This window comes from Ursus maritimus, unplaced genomic scaffold (assembly GCF_017311325.1).
Source record: "Ursus maritimus isolate PB19 unplaced genomic scaffold, ASM1731132v1 scaffold_34, whole genome shotgun sequence".
NCBI classification, from domain to species: Eukaryota; Metazoa; Chordata; class Mammalia; order Carnivora; family Ursidae; genus Ursus; species Ursus maritimus.
This window is the reverse complement of record NW_024426008.1, coordinates 10615953-10639229: the sequence shown is the minus strand read 5'-3', so window position 1 is coordinate 10639229 and position 23277 is coordinate 10615953. Positions and strand designations below refer to the sequence as shown.

Below are 23277 nucleotides of genomic sequence, written 5' to 3'. Positions count from 1 at the left end.
ATCATTTTGACCATCGTTACTCTGAATTCCATTTCTGATACTTTGGTTACATCCATATCCATTATTTCTTTGGCAGAGGCCACAGACTCACTGTCTTTTCTTTGCTGGGGGGGGCTTCTCCTTCTTGTCATTCTGATGAGGAGAGGTTGCGGGGTTGTCCAGAGCCCAAATTATTGACTGGGTCCCAGGCCGTGCCCCTTGTTTTATAGGGATCTTAGGGATGTGGGCTTCTTCTTTAAAGATTTTATTTATTTATTTATCTGAGAGAGAGACACACACAGTCAGCAAGAACGGGAACAGAAGCAGGGGAGTGGGAGAGGAAGAAGCAGGCTCCCAGCGGAGGAGCCCGATGAGGGACTCCTTTCCTGAACACTGGGATCACGCCCTAAGCCGAAGACAGGCGCTCAATGACTGCACCACCCAGGCACCCCGGGTTGTGGGCTTCTTGATTTTTCAGCCTGCCTTCAGTGTTCTGGGGGAGGGGCCGGCCACGCGGATACTCAGGCAACCCTGTTTGGGTAGAGTCTCCGTGTCCCCTGCGAGGGGGGATGGGGATGGGCACGCTGTGAGCCGGTATTTCCAAGCTTTTGTTCTCTGGCGGCTTTCCCTGGCGGTTTGCTGTGCCTCTTCTGAGAGTCAGAGCAGCAGTAGCTGAATCTCAGCCTCTGCCTCAGAACAGAGGGATCGTGGACTGTTCTCCACTGATGTTCTGGCCACTTTAACTCTGTTTCTGTTGGTGCTGCTCAACCCTGTAGCGTCCCGGGATGTGCGCCCCTCATCTGGCGTCCCTGCCCTCACTTCCAGGGCCAGCGTGTCTCTGTCCTTTGTGTTTCTAACACCACCAGCCACCAGCCGCCCCCATGCGTTCCGGAGCTCCCGGTCTCAGTCTGGTTCCGATGAGCACACCGGAGCTCCGTTTCAGTCTGGTCCCGCGTGTTTCCGGCTCACAGTCTCAGTCTGCTCTCTCGCGGGTTCCCACTGGAGCTTCGGATCTCCGTTTCAGTCTGGTCCCGCGTGTTTCCGGCTCACAGTCTCAGTCTGCTCTCTCGCGGGTGCCGGTCCGCGAGTCCGCCCGCTCCCCCCGTGCAGGTGGCTACCGCTTCCCGGTGCCCTAACCTGGCGGCTCCCTCCCCCTTCCGTTTATCTTCTGATATCTGTGCGCGGTTTCACGGCTCCCCGCTTCGTACCTCAATACTCAGCGCTGGAGATGTTCATTTGTAGAGATCCAGATGTATCTTCCTGCATCTCATTTTGATTCCATGGATGTTCAGGATGGTCTGGTACGTATGCAACTCGACTCAGGGGACCGGGTGAAAAAGGGGTCCCCTACTCCTCCACCATCTTACCTCTCTCTCCAAATTCATTTCCTTCTACCTCCTCCCCATCCTTGCACCCTGCCTCAAGGAGAGTGGAGGGTCAGTGATTAATCACGGGAGAACTGGAACTGAACAGCCTTTGAACTCAGGGATCCAAGTAAAGCAGAGTGTGGGGTGAAGTGCAGGGACTGCCTGAAAGTGCCTTCAGAATGGGAGTTCCCCTCTTACCACACAGCTCGAGCCCACCATTGCTTCAAAACCTCCAGCAGTCAGTTACAGAAACCAAGGCAAGAGATCAGTGGGCCTTGCCCATGAAAAATTTAAATTCCAGAGAAAAGCCCTCCAGATATTTGAGTGTCTAATCCCAAAAAGAAGCTCTCCACACAACTCCTCTGGAGTAAAATACATATTTGTGCATAGAATCTCCATATACTTAAGATCGTATTTCTAAAAATTGACAGAAATCCAAAGTTCACTGTACACTTAAGAAAAACCTAAAACATGAAAGATAAAGACTTAAAAAAACAAATAACAGAACTTAGAGGAAAAGGAGATAATAAAGGAAGCTGAAGAAAACTATAAAAAGAAACTGTATTATTAATACCCTTGGAGGTAACAAAAAATACTGCATCCTTGAAATGTGACTACAATGTCATAAAAATTGAATGCCATAGTGCAAGGAAGTATGCTTAGAAGTCAAAAATGATTTCCAAAGGAAAATCATTCATAGGTAGGACAGAAAACAGTCTTTAAAGAAATGTCCTAAAGAAGTGAACCAAAAGACAAAAAGAGAAAAGATTAGAAGCTAGAGACTTGGCCCAAGAAGACAAGAATCCAACTGAGTAGGTCCTCCAGATGGGAGAAGGGAGAAAAATTATTTTATTAGCATATCCTATGGTGTGGTGAGAACTGAAGGAGTGAGCTTCTCAATATAAAGAGACCACTGAGTACCACAAACAAAAAAATGAAAAGATCCACAGTCAGGCAGGTCCAGAGGAAATTTCAGAGAACCTGAGATAAAAAGAGAACTACTTACAGTATCAGAAGAAAAACCACAAATAACCAAAAAATAGGGAAATCAGAATTGTATTGGATCTCTCAGGAGTAGCCATGAAAGCCAGGGCCAGTGAAGAATGAACAAAATTATTTCCCAACTTGTATTCTCTACTTTGACAACCAATCATGAGGAAAAGATGGATAAAAACATTTTTCAGACATTTGAGGTCTCCAAAAATTGATCTCCCTTGCACTTAGTGTCAGGGAGCTCCTGGCAGATGTGTCACCATTGAAATGAAAGGGAAAAACAAGAAAAAGGATAACTTAGCATACAGGAAATGGGGTGCTCGAACAAGACTGTAGGGTAGGGAGGCCCCAGGGTGGTAACTGTGTAGCAGGTTCAGAAAACAAGTAGTCTATGTTGAATAAGAGGATGGAGGACTGTCTTCAGGGGGATAAAGGCAATGGTTGCTTGATGGTCTTGAGCACATAGCAAATGGGCATGAAATTCTGGGTACACAGGAAATCTGGTGAGTTAAAAATAATATGTGTAAATTTAAAATATATTCCCTGCATGAAGAACAAAATATTTTCCTGGAAAGTTAACACAATTAGAGTATAGTACTGGACACAACAGTCAACAATATTTAACTGATCACATGTAAAGAATGTAATTTACTGAATATTGTAAATACTGAATATGTCTGTAGTATACAATGATGTGCGATGCATCATAATGTATAACAATAATGTAAAAACTGCATATTGATTTAACCATGCATTATAAACTAACTATATTAGGAGGATATGGGTGAGAAGACGGAGCTGGTGGTAAAAGCAGTATTCTCAGCTTCCCTTGTAAGAGTACAATGTATAAGTTCTAAAACTGACGATTCAGTAAAATAATGATTAAAAGCATACTATTTAAAAACATGGAGATAAATATTGCAAGAAATGGCTACAGGAATTTAAAGCCATTGCCTTTGGAAAGTAGGACTTGAGGTAGAAGAAGATGGGGGGGGAAGGGACATAGCTTTTTTGTTAAAAGATTTCTAGCAAGATCTGATGTTTCTTTTGTTATTATTTAAATTAAAGATAGTTAACATATGTTGCATTATTAGGTTCAGAGTAGAGTTTAATGATTCATCAGTTGCATATAACACCCAGTGCTCATTACATCATGTGCCCTCCCCCACCCCACCCCCATTCCAGCAACCCTGTTTATTCCAGGATCTGATGTTTCAAACATGCATTACTCTGATAGAAAATAAAAATTAGTTTAAGAAACATCCAATAAAAATGACTATTCATCAGAGGTCTGTGAAATCTGAAAGAGACTTGGACTGGTGTGCCAACCCAGAAGCCCCAGCTGCCCTGAAGTCTGCCAAAACCAGCAACCAAGAGATGTGTGGGCGAATTGCCCAAGGGACGAGCAAGGCCGAGGCCTTATTTACTTTCGTACTCCAGCGAGGGCTACCTTCATGAGCAGTCCCCCAGGGTCCCACACTTAAAAGAACCCCTATCTTGGTTTAATATTCTACTCTCATCTGTCTTGAAATTCTTAATTGTATCTTTCAGCTTGTGTTTTCTAAGTGAAGTCTAGGGGACCATGGCGCATGCCTGTAAGGAGGGGAGCCCGCGCAGTACATGCCCACTGCTCTTGCTGTCCCATTCGTACACAGCAGTCGCCATGCTCCGTGTGCACGGCATTCAGCTGGACCTGCAGTGGGGGCAGCTTAGCAAGACTCACCATGTGTTACTGAATGTCTGAGTAAGCAGAGGGACTGACAGCCCCGGGAGGCTGTGCTTTACATTTTCATCGAAGTCCTTCCGACACAGGGAAGGCAATGGAGTTCTGAGAAACAAGAACAACCAAGGAACCTATCATATCCTTCCTTACTCATTTACTTCTCTGTATTAGCCAATTGCTTACCCTGGAAATGATGGCATAGAAGGAAAGGGAGGGCAACCCATGGTTCTTTTTCCTCTCAGTCCTTATTTATAACACCGAGCGGAAGGTAGGAATCAGGGGAGAAAGTGTACATGTTGAAAAGTAAAATTAAAACAGTTGAGTTAGTTTTTTGCCGCATTTCAACAGCATAGGTAAGAAGGAAATACATATGAATATACAATCTATGAAGGATAAATTGTGTAATTTGTAATTCTGCACTTAAGTGAAAAGCTCTTATATATGCACTTAAAACACATTGCCCAAGATAAATATGAAAAAAATTCATGCTAATCATGCCAAATTTTAGTTTCTCTTTACTTAGAACAATAGTCAATAGCAAATAAAAAAATACCCTGACAAGTTGAGAGAGAGACTTTGGAAAAAAGGAAAAGCTTTTGTATTTTGGCACTGCAACACCGCTTTTTTTCCTGCTTTTCAAACAAAGGACCCCACATTATCATTTTGCCCTGGGCCCCTTACATTACGGAGCTGTGCCTGGACACATTTTCTGATTAATTTAAAGTTATGGAGGGTGACAAGTTTGAGGTGAGGAGGTCATCTGCCTCATCCTCTAATAAACACCACTTGTTTTTATGGATTTTAATTACACAAGTGACTTAGATTGAGTTCCCAGATGCAGACTCAGAGGGGAAACTGTTCTGAGACAATCCAGGGGAGCTTGAACTGGAAGGAGGCCAGAAAGAAAGTGCAATTTCAAGTAAAGTCCCTTGAAGCCAATGAAGTCATTTAGGGTGAATCACAGGGGAGCTGTACAGAATCAAAGTGCATGCCTTCAAGTTGCCCAATCAAGGGCTAGGCTGCGGGAGGCTGTCTACTCCTTCTGTCAGTTATTTGTTAAAAGCTGGGTGAGGACAGGAACACGAATGACCAGCCATATCTGGCTCTGCAGGCCACAAGCAAAGCTGTTTCTAGTAGCCTGAAGTCACCGTAGCAACAAAGAGACACAGGTGCTGCCTGCTGGAGGGCCAAGCACCTTAGGTGCCAGAAAGCATAAAACATTAAATACATTCTAAAACTTGGAACATCAGAAGTGTGGTGAACAAAAAGTGCTCCTCCAGAGAAGGGTAATCCTGGTAACAATGTGATGTGTGTTCTTCCAGGTTATTTCCTGTGCTCTAACATTCAGTCCACAAATATTTACAAGTGTCTGCTGTATGTCCACTAGACACTGCAGATACATAAGACGGACTTGGTCTCGCTCTCGCATATCTTACCTTCTAGTGGACATGGTACTTGTCTGACTGTCCTGTTTCTCGCCTGTTTCAGTTTACGATGTATCATAGATACCTTGCTACATCAACACATACAAATTTGCTACATATTTTATTGGCCACATAGGAGTCCATAAAATGGATATGGGCATAATTCATTTAACCACCTCCCTGTTGATTAAGCAGTGATTCCTAAAGGAAAATACCTGAGAAGACAATAAAGCCAGTGTCTTCTTCAGATTCTCTGAGAGAGGATCACTGTTGTAGGATGAAGATGCATAGGGATAGTAGAGCAATCTACATGAAGTTAAATCTAAGAGAATGTTTCAGGAGTACTCCACCTGCGTAAGCATGAGCAGAGGTCTGGGAGTCGGGCCAACCTGAGCATGAAGGCCATAGAAATGTGAGGAAATTGTACAGATCTTACCATTATAAACCATCATGAAGGGCACCTGGGTGGCTCAGTTGGTTAGATATCTGACTCTTGATTTCAGCTTGGGTCATGATCTTGGGGTCTTGGGGTCAAGCCCCGTGTTTGACTCCAGGCTCAGCACAGACTCAGCTTGAGGTGTTTTTTTTTTTTCTCGCTCTCTCAAATAAATAAATAAATAAAATCTTAAAAAAAAAGAAAAAGAAAGAAGCCATTATGAGTCTTTGGAGGAACTTCAAGTCCTTTTACAATAGGTGTACACTGTATGACTTCCAGTTATCAGTTTGCCATGCAATCCTTCGATGCATACTAATAATACAGATGAGGAAAATAAAGACCAAGGTCACACAACCAGTGAGTGATGAAACCTGGATTTGAACTTTAGTCTGACTCCTCAACCCATATTTTTTCCAAACACAATGCTGCCTGCACTTCTGCTAAATTGTCAGCTTTTAAGTGGCAGAGTATAAACTGGGTTTGCATTTTACTGCCTGGCCCAGGAGAGGGGGGAGAGATCATGAGTAGGGACAATGAAAGCTGTTTATCAGCAGGATGAGCCTGTAGGGTAGAAAACTAACTCTTTATTTTTACGTAAATGTTACAGTAGAAATGTAACATGCATTCAGAAGAAGTGCACAAATCAGAAGTATCAAGGAGTTTTTATAAAGAACACTTGTGGAACCAGAACTTCACACTCTTACAACATTACCAGCAACCCAAAACCCCATCAGGATTCACAATTCTGATTCCTATCATTATGAGTTTATTTCACCTGTTTCAGAACTTCAAAAATGGAATCACATCAGATGGTAGGCAGCTTCAAGATGAGTTCCAGTGACCTCTACATCCTGATATCGATGTCCTCGTGTCATCTCCTCCTGGAAGTCGTGATTTACTTACAGCAATAGAACGTCGCAAAAGTGAGGGATGGCACTTCCAAGATTAGGGGACAAAGGTCCTACCTTGTTCTCCCTTTTGCTCCCTCTGATAGAAGACAGCTGCCATGTCAATGAACTGCACCATCAGAGATCCTACGGCAAGGTCACAGACCCCAGCCAGTCACCTATGAAGAAGGAATCCCGTCCAGAACCAAATAAGCACACTTGGAGGCAGATCCTCCTTCAGTTCAGTTTTCAAACAAGACGACAGCTCCCACTGACAACCTGATTTACAGCATTGAGGCAGAGGCACTGGCTAAGCCACACCTGGGTTCCTGAGCCACAGAAACTGAGATAAAGAAATGCATGTTCTAAGCAGTTAAATGCTGTGGTAATTTGTTATGGAGCAACGGATAACTAATATACGGTATGTGCTCATCTGCATCTGGCTTCTTTCACTCAACACGAAATTTGTGATTCAGCCACATTTTTGCTTGGAGCAAGAGTTCATTCACTTTCACTGTATTCTACTGCATGAAGTTACCATTTATTTATTCCGCCCCTGATAGACATTTGGGTGATTTCTAGTTTGGGGCTATATAAATAGTGCTTCTTTGAACACTCTTCTGCAGTATAGGTCCTCTTGGGACCTATATATACACACACACACATGTGCTGAGTATATACTAGGAGTACAATTGCCAGGTCCTAGACTACACATACCTTCACTTTCCACACTACTGCCCGCGGTTTCTGAAGTGCACATATTGATTTACTCTCCCACCAGCAGTGCATGGGAGTTCCAGCCGCTCCACATCTTCATCAGCTCTTTTCATCTTGGCCAGTATGGCGCACATATAGTGGTATCCCATTGTGGTTTTCATTTCCCCGATTAATTAATTTGTGTTTTACATTTTTAACTAATTACTTTTCTTTTCCCTTATTAAGATGAGTACCTTGTCATAGTTTTTTTGAGTGATTTTGGATAGTCTGTTCTGTGAAGTGCCCGTTCAAGCTTTGCCTATTTTTCTTTTCTTTTTTTTTTTTTTAAAAGATTTTATTTATTTAACAGAGAGAGGCAGCCAGCAAGAGAGAGAACACAAGCAGGGGGAGCGGGAGAGGAAGAAGCAGGCTCCCATCGGAGGAGCCTGATGTGGGGCTCGATCCCAGAACGCTGGGATCACGCCCTGAGCCGAAGGCAGACGCTTAACAACTGCGCCACCCAGGCGCCCCAAGCTTTGCCTATTTTTCTGTTGGGTTGTCTGTCTTTTTCTGGAATCAAGAACTTTTTTGGGAACCAAGTTGTTGTCAGAAATAAATGTTGAAAAGCTCTATCACTCTTTGGTTTGCCTTTTCACTCTTCAGTGATCATTTAGCTGACCACTTAGATCAACAATCCACCTGGAGTTGACTTTTGTATATGGAGTGACATAGTATCAGTAGCAATTTTTGCCATAAATGACATATAAGCATTTACTGAAAAAAAATCCTTTATCTGTTGTATTGTCACCTTTATCATAAATGAAGTGACCTTATCTATCTGGGTAGGGGCCAAACCTGCTGTTCTATTCCATTGCTCTGTTTCTATTCTTTTGCCAGTACCACATTGTTTTAATTATCATAGATTTAAAGAGTCATGTTGTCTGACATATAGTCCTCCAACTGTTCTTTTTCAAGTCTTACTATGACTGGCCTTAAGAATCTCCATATAGGGGCACCTGGGTGGCACAGCGGTTGAGCGTCTGCCTTCGGCTCAGGGCGTGATCCCGGCGTTATGGGATCGAGCCCCACATCAGGCTCCTCTGCTATGAGCCTGCTTCTTCCTCTCCCACTCCCCCTGCTTGTGTTCCCTCTCTCGCTGGCTGTCTCTCTCTCTGTTGAATAAATAAATAAAAAAATCTTTAAAAAAAAAAAAAGAATCTCCATATAAATTTTAATTTCAGCTTGTCAATTTACAGACACACATGTGCGCGCGCGCACACACACACACACACACAGAAGAGATACTGATTCCTACTGCATTGAGTCTGTACAGTTTATAGATTATTGATTTACAATATTGAATCATGCAATCAATGACCAATGATATCCATTTATTTAAGTCTGATTTATCTCAACAAAGTATTTAAGTTTTCTGTATAGAGTTTTCATAAACTTTTTGTTATATTTATTACTCGGTGTTTGATTTTTTAAAACATTTTTGTTATAAAATACATTATAGAGTCAGGAAACTACAAAAGGCAAATATATAGCTTAATGATATTTTAAGACAAATACTCTTGTAATCACCAACCAATTAAAGAAATAGAACTTTGCCTGAAGTCCCTCCTGGTGTCCTGATCCAATTATAATTTCTTTCTTCCAAAAAATTATCATTTTCCTCACTTTTATAATTGATTCATCCTTAAATTGCTTATAAATTAATCATGTAAGTTCATATCCCTAGACAGCATGGTTTAATTTTGTTGTTTTAAATAATGACTTTTTCTCATTTACCCTATAAGTCCATCCTTTTACTGACCTTCAATGAATCTGTTGAAGAATACAGGCCACTTGACCTGTAGAGTTCCCCACCGTGTGGATTTTTGCGGAGTACATGCTCCTCGTCCTCCATATTTCCTGAAAAATAAGAAACTGATCAATCCTTTGGGAAGACTATAGACTGTGGTGTATTATTCATCAGGGAGCAGATAATGTCTGGTTATTGCTCTCTATGTGATGTCGGCAGCCATTGATACTCAGTGAATACACAAATTTTTGTTCAATCACCAGAACCCACAGTTCTTCTGAGTTAATCTTGCATTTCCAAATTCTGCCAGGTACCAGCATAAATTCATCAGAGATTGCAAAATTGTCATATTCTAACTTGATCACTTCTTTTCCACTTATTGGCAGGAATACTTTTATGAAGAGATCTATCCCCTCATCTACAATTTGGTTGCACTGTGATACAGTTCACAACAGAAAGGTAGGATAAAAAGTTGGTTATTCTCTCACCCCAACCGATTCTATCCCTACCATTTAAAAAATCAGTTTTCACCATAATAAATTTTTCCCCAATTATCCTCATAAGTTGACTTTTTTTTGTATCCATAGAAACCCATGGATTTAAACATAGTTATGGATTTCGATTCATTGTAATTATTATCCTACTGAAGTTCAAACTGTTCTATTGTCCACGGAAAGCCTCCTCACATTTGACCCCCGAGTCCTTTTGAAATGGCCCGGTGCTCTTTGATAACTTCCTTGTTATTTGGTATCACAAAATTTTCCAAGTACATTTCACACAAATGCACCACAGACCTTAAATCAATCATTTCAAGACCATAATCTGAGCCCAATGGATGTCTTTTGTATTGGGTTAGTCATCAGTTCTAGGCCTATTTAACAGACAGAGATGGGGTGGGTGTGTGTGTCGGTGTTTGACACATATTTTTGATACATAATTATATACATAGATAGTAGATCTACATCAATAGTATATAATTATATATAAATTTATAGATATAGACATAGACCTAAATACCTATATCTATATAAATACAGTTAAAATACCCTGCCTGGATGGCTCAGCCTGTTAAGCATCCACCTTTAGCTCAGGTCATGATCTCAGGGTCCTGGAATTGAGCACCGGGTCAGGCTCCCTGCTCAGTGGGGAGTCTGCTTGTCCTTCTCCCTCTGCCCCTCCCCCACTTGCATGCAAGCACATGCTCTCTCACTCAAATGAGATCTTTAAAAAATATATATATATATATATAGCTAAAAAAAATATATATATATATATAGCTAAAATGCCTTATTAATTAGACAGGTCATTCTAATTCAGCACGGCAGTTTTCAGTAAACCTCCTCTATATCACCTCTATATTCTATTTCCTCCATCCTGAGAACCCTAGTTCCCTAGCTCACAGCGGATGGTATAACTAGAATACTGCAGGGGCGCCTGGGTGGCTCAGCTGGTTAAGCGTCAGACTCTTGATTTTAGCTCAGGTCATGATCTCAGGGTTGTGAGATTGAGCCCTGTACTGGGCTTGTGTTCAGTGCAGAGTCTGCTTGTCTCTCTCCCTCTACTTCTCCTCCTGCACACGCATGCTCTCTCTCTCAAATAAATAAATAAAATCTTTAAAAAAAATAGAACACTCCATAATTTCTCATTTGTTCCATTCCATGTTACTCACAGAACAGACTCAGAATTGCAATTTCAATATTATGTTTAATAAACAAGGCTTGAAAAGTTTTAACTTCATTTGGTGTTTGTTCAGTCTTTCTCTGTCATTTATAGGACTGATACCTACATTGCCAGAGCATACAGTCTTTGCATACAATAGTCTTTATAGTCTTTCCTATGTAACCCTCATTTACTTCTCATTCTACAGTAGTACTAGACTTAATGCTCACTAGCAGTACTTACATAGATTATCTCCGGTCATTTGGGCTGTGTGATACTCTTTCTTTAATAGTTTCCTTCAGAAGTGTTCATGGAATTAAGATAACCTGAGCTCTTGCGTCTTGGTTAACAGTTGGTCTCTGCCCTTTACAGTTAAAAGTTAGTTTTGTTAGGATTAAAATTCCAACCTCCCATTTTAGGTCTAAAATTTCTCTAGAATACATCTTGCTGATCATTCTGACTTACTATTCTCAGGTATGCAATATACTTGTTCAATACACAGTTTCTATTAGTATTATTTTTACGATTACTATTATTTTTAGAAAAGTTTGAAAATTATACTGTTAGTATTTGCTGTGTTTCCTCACTTTGACTTTATTCTTTAGGTGCTCCTATCATTTGTATATTTGAATTTTTTTTGGCCTATATTCAATATTTGTCACTTTCTCTTGAATCTTTTTCAACTGCTTTTTATGTTTTAAAATTTTAGAATATTCCATAATTTATGGAATATTTTTCATCTATTTTTCATAAGGCATTATCTGTCGTGTTTATTCACTCTTGTGTCTCCTGATTGATTTTTTTTTAAGATTGTTTTATTTTATTTACTTAAAGATTTTATTTATTCGACAGAGAGAGAGACAGCCAATGAGAGGGAATACAAGCAGGGGGAGTGGGAGAGGAAGAAGCAGGCTCCCAGCAGAAGAGCCTGACGTGGGGCTTGATCCCAGAATGCCAGGATCACTCCCTGAGCCGAAGGCAGACGCTTAACGACTGAGCCACACAGGCGCCCCTCCTGATTGACTTTTTTTTCATTGACTTTTTAAAATGAATTCTTCCCATTCGAATTTATTCCTGAGATCTGTTTTATGTTTGAACAGTAGCTGACCTTGCATTACCAGAATAAAACCAATTCAGTTGGGATGTATTATAGTTTTACATACCATGGATACAGTTTGTGCTTTTGTTTACAGTTTTTGCATGCATGTTCAGAAGAGAAATTGGCCTGTGATTCCATTCTTGTAATACTCTTTTCAGCTTTGGTCTGAAGCTTATGCTGGCCTCATTTTGGAAAAAAAAAAAAAAGGATTTGAGTAGTGTGTTCTTTTATTTCTGTTTCATGGAAGATTTTTAAGTAAGATTGCTATTTCTTCCCTAAATATTTGGAAGAATTTACCAAGAAAGCCACTTAGCCCCGGAAACTGTTTTCTGTAAAGGTACTTAATTAGGGTTATTAGATATTCTTTTCTTTCTTCGGTGATTGTTAGGTTGCATTTTTTAAGAAATTGTAATTTTGGATGAATTTTCAAATTTCTAAGCATAAAATTTAACATAATTTTAACAGCTTTGAGATGTAATTTACATTATATAATTTACCATCATTTCACACATTTAATGTAAGCAATTCAATGCAATCCACAGAGTTGTGCAACCATCACCAAAATCCAATTTTAGAAGATTTTTGTCCCTCCACAAAAAACTCTCAATCCTCTCAACCGTAGGCAACCACTCATCTGGGCAGATTTGCCTATTCTGGGCATTTCATAATAAATGGAGTTATACAATATGTGGTCTTTGTGAGTGGTTTCTTTCACTTTGCATAATGCTTTCATGGTTCATCCATACTGTAACATGTATCAATAATTCATTCCTTTTTATAGCTGAAAAAATTTCATTGTATGAATATTCCACATTTTGTTTATTCATTGATCAATAGATTGACATTTGAGCTATTTCTACCTTTTGATATTATTAATATGCTTCTATGAACATTCACGTAAAAGTTTTTGTGTGGACCTAAGGTTTTATTTTCTGCTGAGTATATATCTGGTAGTAGAAGTGTGGGATCAGAGTAACTCTTATGTTCAACATTTTGAGAAACTGTCAGACCATTTTGTAAAATGACAGCACTATTTTACATTCCCACCTGCAGTGTATGTGGGTTTCAATCTCTTGTCTTACAGCCTAGAACGTGATCTACCAAGGAAGAGTATTTCGTATGTACTTGATAAGAAGGTGAACTTAAGTCTTGGTGGGTTGAGCATTTTACAGACCTTTGTTAGGTCTAGTTAATTTATAGTGTGGTTCAAGTCTACTATCTACTTGTTCATCTTCTGCCTACTTGATCTATCCATTATTGACACCGGGGTATTGAAGTCTTCAACTAATATTGTTGAATTCTCTATTTCTCCTTTCAGTTCTTTATGTGCTTTGTTACCTCTTCTCACGTTTTGGTGTTCTAAGTTGCACATGTTAATAATTTTTATGTCTTCCTGATGGATTGACCCTTTTCTCACCATGAAATCTCCCTCTTAATCCAGCAACTCCCTTTTGTTGTTGTTGTTTTAAGGTCTATTTTGTCCAGTATCTGTACAGCCACTACAGCATTCTTATGGGTGCTATTTGCATGATGAACATTTTTTATCTTTTATTTTGAATATAGTTGTATCTTTAAATCTAAGAATATCTCCTGTAGACAACATGTTTTTTGTTTTTTATCCAGTTTGATAATCCTGCCTTTTGATTGGATTGTTTCATTCATTCACATCTAATTTTATGATTGATACGGTAGGAACTATGTCATTTTATCTTTTGTTTTCTACATGTCCCATGTTTGGGGGTTTTGTTGTTGTTGCTGTTCCTCTAGTCTTCTTTTATTGTCTCCTTATATATTAAATGGATAGTTTCTACTGTAACATTTAATTCCATTTATTATTATCAATTTTTTTAAGTTAATGGCTGTTCTAAAGCTTACAATCTACATCTTATCAGAATCTACTTCAATTTAAACTAACTCCATTCCAGTCAGATATACAAACCCTACTTTTATATACCTCTCTTCCCTCATCTCTTTTTGCTTTTATTACATTTATATATGCCACATACTCAACAATACATTGTTACAAGTATGATTTTAGATAATCTAACTTCATTTAAGGGAGCTGAGAGAAGCAGTAAGAACAAATAAATACTAAAAGAGCTTGTTAGGTTAATCTGTTTATTTACCATTTCTGGTTCCCTTCATTTCTTCCTATGGATTCAGGTTATGCTCTAGTGTCATTCTTACCCTAACACAGCTTTGTTCTCACCACCTCCTTTGTCCGTATTGTCAGATATACTACATGTCTGTTATGTGCACAGTAATCTAAACGTAACATTTGTGGACTTTTTAAATCAGTCAAGAAAGGAGAAATGTGAATTTATTTTGGTTTCTTTTTTTTTTTTTTTTTTAGAATTACCTACACCATTAATCAGAATTCTTTGTCTTGTTTTGTCTTTATGGATTTGAGTCTGATACCATCTGAGGGACTTCCGTTAGTATTTCTTGTGAAGCAGGTGTGCTAGCAATGAATTCCTTCAGTTTCTGTTTATCTCTTGGGTACCAGACTGAAGATACATGGTGGGGTGGTGGGGAAAACTAAAACGAGATGTACTATGTTATGTATGTTTTACTTAAGTGGCTTTGGCAAACTGCAATGTAATAGAAATCATATAAAGCTACCATCCCAGTTCCCCAGGAATGTTTCATAGACTGTCGACGTTAGTAAGGAAGATGTGAATCTCAAATCTGTCATTTGCATTGACCTTTTCCTTACCAATTCTTCTCCAAGCAATGCAGTAACAATCATTGGGTTCTAAAGTGTACCTTCCTCTGTTCCCATAGAAATTGTTCCACAAATTCATAAAGTTCTCAAAGGTGAAAAGTTTCTGTGACGTTTATCAAGTACACCAATGTCAATAAAAGTGCCAAGGTAACATTGTCCAAGCTGCAATATTCTGTGAGATCAGCCAACTTTAAATATACGCACATATTCTAAATACAACTTTGATCTGGGACACGTTTTGGTCAACGGAGTGTAAGCAGCTATGATGTTGGCAGAGGTCTTAAATGGGCTTAAGGGGGCTCACCGCTTGTGTTTCAGTGGTTGCAGTGAGAAGAGTGTGCCCTGGAGGCAGCTACCCCACAGTTGGGCCCTGGAGTCCAACGTGTGGGCAGACCTCAAATGGATTCAACCATGGAGCAAAACCAGCCACTTGGAGGTCTACCACAGTCACTATAGCTAGATCAAAAAACCCCAAATTTTTGCTGGTGTCACCAAGTTTTAGGATGATTTGTTCCACATTATTACAGCATGAGTGTACTAACGTGGTACCTTCCAAATTACTGTTACACAGATGGCTGCCACTGTGCCTACACGTGAGGCAACTGTGTCCTCAGAAATTCTGAGAATCCTTGAACTCTTGGTGCCTTTCCAACACATTTCACATGGCTAAAATTTCCCCAAACACGTTTGGTAATGTGCCATAAAGACCTCTCCCTAAACTTTTATCAAATATAAACAGAGTTCCTTCTATTTATTCTATGCTTGTTAAAATGCATTTTATGAATACAAAAGGATGAAAAATTGTACAGAAACATCTTTGGATAGCTGTTATTCACAGGGGAAAATTACAATCAAAATGGGCATTTCGCTGAATGTAGAGCACTAATGCCCCCAGTGTCTCTAAAGACCAAGTGAACGAAGGCACTTAAGTATGGAATCCTGCTCTTCATTTGAGAGGGAGAACAAGCTGTTCTAAAGTGGCAGAGGGATGCTCTTTGCAGCTATTTGCAACACTCTGTGAGCTTGGTTATTATGTTGCTATGAAGCAGCCTATCTTCCAAGTGTAAGGAAATACAGAACCTTAAAAAGTAGAAAAAGAGCCAGAGAACTCATTTCGTTCGTTCATTCATTCATTCATTCATTCACCGAATAGTCACTGACCAGGCTGACTACGTGTGTAACAGCAGTGCTGAGAACTACATAGAACACAAAGATGTATCCCCGCTCTCCGAGAGCTTAGATACCAGCAGGGAAGATAAGATGTAGATGCCTTAAGGCAGTTCCAGATGTGTCCAATTAAACTGTTCCACAAGTTCAGAGGAGAGAAAGGATCCATATCTTGCTTGGATTCTCAATGAAGATTTCCCAGAGAAAGACACTTAAGGGCAGTGACTAGGAGAGTTTTTGACATATTACATAGAGCTGGAAGGGAGCAAAGATGTAGAGATAATTAGGCCCATAGATTAAAAACAAGTCTGGAAAGTGAAATTAAAGCCAAATTGTGGAAAGTTTTAAATGTCATTCTTAAATGTTTGGGCTTTATTGTGTTGGCAATAAGTGTCATGAAAGGTTTGGGAACAGAGCAACAGCATGATCCATGAACCTTGGGAGGCATAATAAATGATGTAAGGAGAGCCTGAATGAAGGAAGACAAACTGTTCTCTGAAGCATTCATCATAATCCACATGTAAAATAATAAATGGTAGAGTAATGGCAACACAAATGGAAGAAAGGAATGTGAGAGACGCTATAAAGGAAAAACTGCCAGGGCTTGATCATTGATTAGGTACATTCATTTGTTCATTTAAGAAGTGTTATAACTAGTGCTACAGTTACACATAGCATGCAGTAACTGCTAGTCAGTGGAGATGCAAAACACACATGCTCTCTTCCTCAGGGACCTTATGGTGATCTCTATCTTAAAATGGCTATGAAATGTGATGAAGGCTATGAATGAGACGTTCATGGTGTTATGAGAGCTTAGGCTAGGGGGATTTGATGAGTAGAGTAGGTGAGGGAATGCTTCCTTGGCAATGTGACACATGACCTGAGAGAATGAAGAGAAATTAACCAGGTGCAGACTGAAGCGGATACTTCATGTAGAGGGGAAAGCATGGACAATGAACCACTGAAGTATGTAGATCTGAAAGGAGTCTACCATGGGCTGGACTCCTGAAAAATGAAAGGGAGAGGGGTCCAACATGAGGCTGCAGAGATCATGCCCCCATCACGTCCAGGGAATGCAGTGTGCCCTGTAGACCAGACACTCAAAGTACCAGTGTATGATGAGATAAGGAGCTTGTTCCAGAATGTAACAACACACTGCTTCCATCAAGAAAATCTTGCCTGCTGACCTGGACAGGATGTTTAGTGCATTTACATTCTGAAGCGAGCTCCTTATCTTATAGAACAATAACAGTTCTCAACTGCACCCAGTCTGTGGCTCCACACTGAGTAGCAATATTTTAAACCACTGTGAGGAGGATTGCCTTCATCTTAAGAGAAATGTGAAGTCATGGAAGGGTTCGAAGAGGAAGTGGTAGTGCTTCGCATTACGAAGCATGGATTGGAAGGCAGCCAGAGTTCATGGAAGGAAGATGAAGTCTGTGTCTGAAAACTTATTTTCCTGGTGAAGTAAGAGGTATCCTCTTTCGGTCAGACAGCAGGGACACAGCGTCTAGTGGTGACATGAAAAGAATAGAGGAGGTCTGGAAGAGCTATTGTGAATTGCTGTAAGTAAAGGAGTGGAAAAAAGAAATGGGAATGACTTCGCAGTTAAAATAAGATAGCCTATGTCATTGACCAGGTTGACACAGGTCTGTGACTGGATCCAACAAACTCGTTGCTCTGAAACCAGGTCCAGAGAAGATGAGTGTTAGAGATGAGCAGAAGGCATCTGCACTGAGGCTCCATGGAAAGGTAAGTTGGGTTGGAAGTCTGGGAAAAATGTCAGGATGGATCAGGAGTGAAGTACAGTAAATAAGAGGTAAAACGATCCCACTTAACCAATGGATGGTGTCAAAAACCAAACTCCACATACTGAATAAGACAAAACAGAAAGATGAGCTTATTTCAAGGCTTTTGACCTTCAACCTAGGGAACTCAAAACTCTGGGAGCAATCAATTCTGAGTTGCTCACAGGCTAAGGGATTTTTATGGGGTAATGCAGAAGTTATTTGTTTTTTTTTTTTTTTTCAGCTGATTGGTTGCCTAGTCATCTTCTATCTTATTTGGATCAGGGTAGCTGAGTCAAGGGAACAAGGAAGTCCAGAGAAGGTGTGATCAGAGTTGGCATTTGGGGACTGGCTGGTGTCCTTCACTGATTTCTAAGCAGAGCTGTACATTCCCGTAATTTAGATTAAGTTTCCTTTATGTGTGACAATTGACCATCTTCATTTTGTCCCTGACATAAGTGACTCCATTTTAGTTTGGTTCTACAGTGGAAGAGGAACGCTGTAAACATAACACCTGAGGCCTGACCAAAGGATTATCACCATTCTAGAAACTGGATACACCTACAGGTTCGGAGGCCAATTATCTGAGTTCTAGCCACTTAGTGCATATACAACTGTACATTCCTTATAGAGTTGTTAGGAAAATTAAATTATTTCATACTTAAACAGTGCTTAAAATAATGCCTAGGAAAGGAGCCTGGGTGACTCAGTGGGTTAAGCATTTGACTTCAGCTCATGTCATGATCTCAGGGTCCTGGAATCGAGCCCTGCCTGGGGCTCCCTGTTCAGTGGGGAGTCCGCTTCTCACTCTCCCTCTGCCTCCCGGTCCCCACTTGTGTGAGAGACCATGAATGCGCACGCTCTCTCTCTCAAATAAATTAATAAAAATCCTTAAAAAAAATAACGCCTAGGGCATACAGGGTGGGTCAGGCCACTGTGCCCTAGGCGTTCGGGTGGGTGTCTTGTGTGGGTATCTTTTTATGATAATCACTTGTGACCAACAAGGAATAACCAACCAGACCCTAAAAAGGAAGTAAGCCATTGAAGGTGTTATGACTAGTCCTTGCTCAATGGTGATATCAATAGAAATGTTAAAAGGATTTAAGTTCCCTGGTTAGCTTTCTGTAAAAGACCAACCCTAAAGGCCCTCACTGGCGACCCTGTGGGGACCCCTCTCTCTCTAGAGAGCTTTTTTTGGTATCTTCACTTAATAAACTTCTATCCCTTTACTAAGAAAAAAAAAAAAAAAAAAGCCTAGGAGAGAGAAAGTACTAGTTATGAGAGAGTTAACCATCACTGTCATTGTCAATACAAAACAAAGCGACTCTAGTAATCACAGTACTGCCCTGAATTCATGGAACTCTTTACCACATGCCAACAATCTGTGAGTAGAAACTACAGAAATGAAGAGTTCTCTGTAGAAATTAACACAGACATTGAAGATGTAATGGACGGCAGTGGACATCCACTCAGTCGTTCGCACATCCCTCATTAAGTGTCCTCTCTCCCGGGCGGTGCAAGCATAGACACTTGTCAGAAGTTTAGAGCACTTTCTAAATGTGCTGCTTACTCTTATTCCACCAGTAAAACCGTTCTGCAAACCCCAAATTCCGAAAACTGCCTACCTTCCGCACGTCCCTCGCCTCAAAGGTCCCGCCTCTCGTCCTCAGGCCCCATCCCCACGAGGGGCGGGGGCTGCGTGCTGACGCACCGTGAGCGCGCTGACGTCTCAGCGCACCGCCTCCGCAGGCTCCGCCCGCCGGCTTCAACCGCAGGCCCGCGCCGCCGAGGGCGGTGAGGCGGGCGCCAACTGCCAGCGCCGTAGGGCGGGGGTCGGCGCGGGAGCGCGGCCTCGAGGGGCTGGCCTAGCTGGGGCCCGGGGCCCTGAGTCTTCGGGCAGAGCCGCCGGTCCTCAGCAGCCGCGGGATCGCAGCCGCCCGGCTGTGGGCGACCCAGCACTCCCGGACGCCGAAGGGCATTGTCTCCGCGGCCGGCGTCCCCCGAGGCCGCCCCCTGGCCATGATCGACTCGGTGAAGCTGCGCCGCGACACCGCGGCTGACTTCTTCTCGCACTATGAGTACCTGTGCGCACTGCAGGACTCGGTGCCGCTGCCGTCGGTGCGCGCTTGCCTGCGGGAGGGCGTGCTGGACTTCAATGCCGACCGCCTGCGCATCGTGGACTGGGCGCCGCTCCTGAGCACCCTCAAGATTAATAAAGATCTACCCCTAGTCTCTATCAAGAGCTTCTTCCAGCCGTGGCTTGGCGAAACAGGTTTGTAGTTCCCGCTTCCAGGGGCCCTGTGTCGGGGCGGCGAAGCGGGATTTCAGACGGTGCCCGGTGGCGGCTGGGCGCCGGCCCGGGTGACCAGTGCCGCGGTCTGGGGGCAGCACACCGGGCGTGTGGCCTAGGACTCTTAGCTGCTCAGTGGCCTGGGGCGAGTCGCTTAAGGCCCGTAGATCTCAGCGTTCCCATCCGTGATATGGGCTAACAGGACGCGCTGTACGTGGTGATTGCAAAGATGCACCGAGTTATTGCTTGTAGAGCTCTTAGCGCCGTTTGGGACATCATTAAGAATTCGACTGATGTTACCTGGTTTTCTGAATGATTTAGCCTGACAGAGAACAAAGCAATTAAGAAAAGTGATACATCCCAGCCGTCTGCTTCGTTTCGTTTGATATGACATAGCTCAGTTTGATAAGACATAACTCTGTTAGGAAAAACAAACTGTTTTTGTTTTGTTTTTAGTGACATCCTACAGTGGATAAGAGCACAGATGTGAAGGGAGCCTAGGGTTTGAATTCCAGGACTTACACTCTGTGTGGCCTGATCAAGTTACTTTTGAGCTACAATCCCCACACTTGTAAAGTGGCATTAAACTACACTTTCCATGGGTTCTTAGAATTAAGCAGGTTGTTTAGGAGTAGAGTTATGGTGGTGAGCATTGAGTAATGTACAGAATTATTGAATCACTGTATCGTACCCCTGAAACTAATATAACACTGTATGTTAAGTACACTGGAATTTTAAAAATAAATAATTTTTACCCCTCCCCCCCCCCCAAAAAAATTACGCAGGTTGTTTGTATAAAGTTTCCAGGCACTCAAACGAGCTCAGCCAGCACCAAGCACTGCTGGAGACACAAGGCTCCTGGCCTAGAGGATCTCCTCTTCTACTGGGGGAGGCAGCAAGTAAACACAAGCCCAGTAGTCAGTGTTCTGGAAGAAGTGACCTCTTGTGCTGCAAAGCAGAGAACATTGAAGGGAGGGTTCAGGAAAGGATGTGTGAAAGCTACTCAAATGGCAGGAGGGAGCTGCTTGTGCAAAAGTATGAGAAATATAAAAATATGTCAAAACTAAAGTACAGGACTAGAAATTTAGGGGTTAAAGAAGTGAGAGCTGAGACTGGAAACCTGGTGGGGGCCACACAGGGAGGGGCCTTGTTTATCCTATCAAATGGTTGGATGTTTATCCCTAAGGTTGTGGGAGACACTCAAGGATGATGAAATGGACTTATAGAAGCTTGCTCTGAGCTCCATATGGAAGACAGTTGATGGGAGGAGGGTGAATTGTAATCTGAGAGCCCAAATTAAGGTATAGAAAGGGAGGGCTGGATTTCAGAGATCAAAGAAACAGAATGGATGGGGCCTGGTGACCAGTTAGAAGAGGGGGGCACAGCAAGCTTGGGTGACAATTTATAGCACACCTTTCTGTGAGACACAGAGCGCAGTAGGAGGGGATTGGAGTTGGGGAGAGAATCTCACTTCATCCTTAATGCCTTAAGAGGGCCCTGTGGGGCATCCGAACATGTCTGCTAGTCATCTCTGGGCCCTTTTTGAAGGAATGGGAGAAACTGAGGTAACCCACAAAGAAGATCTAGAAAATCCTATGCCTGAAAGATGTTCTTTAAAACGGACCCACTTGAGTATGTTTATAAGCTGAGACAGAGTAGCCAGCACACAGGGAGGATGTGAAGATCCAGGAGAGGACATGACTACTGATTTATTTTTTAAAAACCTGAACACTTGTCATGTGCCTGGCCCTTTTCTAGGTTCTGGGTTTCACGTCATCTGTTATCTCTTCTGCAAGGATATTTCTGGTGAAGACAAGTCACATTATTCTCTACATCTCATGCAGGTGTAGGAACTATTCCATACCTCTGAAGGGACTTGATTTATCCAAAGTAATAACTTAGAAATCAGAAGCAGTTACAGTGGGAAGAGACCTCAAAGTCAAGGCCATTGTACTTAATATTGTCTAGTATTTCACACTGAATGTAAGAAAAATGTATCATAGAGACCACTCTCTTCAGAATTCCTTCACTGAACCTTTGTTTTCTCTTGCATTCAGTGGGTCCAGGCTATAGATTTCAGGCTCCTAGGTTTGCTTCTTTATCCTCACCAGCTCCTTCTTTCCTTCCTTCCTTTCTTTCTTTCTTTCTTTTCTTTTTTTTTTTTTTTTTTTGATTTTATTTATTTTAGAGAGAGAGCATGAGCAGGGGGAGGGGCAGAGGGAGACTCTGCACTGAGCTCAGCTCCACACAGGGCTCAATCTCACGACCTTGAGATCAGGACCTCAGCCGAAATGAGGAGTCAGTTGCTTAACCACGTGCACCACCCAGGCTCTCCCCCTCACTAGCTTCTAGCTGGTGTTGGCTGCCTCTGGGATCAGTTACTCTCAGTTCTTCTGCTTACTGGGCTTCAGTGATCTTTTTTTTTTTTTTTTAAGATTTTATGTATGTATGTATGTATTTATTTATTTGTGAGAGAGAGCACAAGGGGAGGAGCAGAGGGAGAGGGACAGGCAGACTCCACGCTGGGCATGGAGCCCAACTCAAGACTCGATCCCAGAATCCTGAGATCATGACCTGAACTGGAACCAAGAATCAACGCTTTAACGGACTGAACCGGCCAGGCACCCCTTCAGTGATCTTCTAAAATGAAAATACACGCTTAAAGTAATGCTTGTAATGGCTCACCAGCACAGGATTATTGTGTATTGGCTGCATAGTTTGTGTTCTGCACAGAAGCTTGAAATCTGAGCTGTGCTCTGCCAGGCCCCAAGGGTCTAATTGGCCCTGAGGAAGAGGTGCTTTTTCTAATCCATCTGATTTAGGTACCTTTTTCTTTCTTTTTTTTTTTTTTTAAAGATTTTATTTATTTATTCAACAGAGATAGAGACAGCCAGCGAGAGAGGGAACACAAGCAGGGGGAGTGGGAGAGGAAGAAGCAGGCTCACAGTGGAGGAGCCTGATGTGGGGCTCGATCCCAGAACGCCGGGATCATGCCCTGAGCCGAAGGCAGACGCTTAACCGCTGTGCCACCCAGGCGCCCCTAGGTACCTTTTTCTAACCTTCAGAGGCACTCTTACTTTGCGAATGGTAGCACCTGTCCTCATCAGCTTTGGGGTAAAAGCCATAGGCTTTTTATCCCAGGCTTGCTTTGGCCAACCTCTGTAGTGAGGTTATGACTCTGTCTCCTCCCTCTTGTGCCCTGGCCTTTAGTCGTCCTCACCTGCAGTATTTTCTGTGG

General features: G+C 42.0%; 1 protein-coding gene and 1 long non-coding RNA gene across 11 annotated transcripts in view; one reads left to right on the top strand and one right to left on the bottom strand.

The window, feature by feature from the left end:
* Nucleotides 1-19435, bottom strand: part of LOC121100113 — a 122537-nt gene extending 103102 nt beyond the window's left edge. For 4 of the 6 annotated variants that reach the window (XR_005831831.1, XR_005831832.1, XR_005831833.1 and 1 more), the window contains exons 1-3: nt 19375-19435; nt 9325-9422; nt 6888-6988 (exon numbers count right to left, since the gene is read on the bottom strand). This is a non-coding gene — a long non-coding RNA (uncharacterized LOC121100113). Of the gene's footprint in view, nt 1-6071; nt 6989-9324; nt 9423-19374 lie in introns of those variants that run through there. The other 2 variants (XR_005831830.1, XR_005831829.1) reach the window with 2 other exon arrangements.
* A 117-nt stretch (nt 19436-19552) lies between these two features.
* The window catches only part of CEP78 (centrosomal protein 78), a 30886-nt gene continuing 27161 nt past the window's right edge, over nt 19553-23277 (top strand). For 2 of the 5 annotated variants that reach the window (XM_040620225.1, XM_040620226.1), the window contains exon 1: nt 19553-20021. In XM_040620225.1, the coding sequence (XP_040476159.1) occupies nt 19769-20021 (253 nt within the window). In that variant the 5' untranslated portion in view covers nt 19553-19768. The remainder of the gene's footprint in view (nt 20022-23277) is intronic. The other 3 variants (XM_040620224.1, XM_008691036.2, XM_040620223.1) reach the window with 2 other exon arrangements.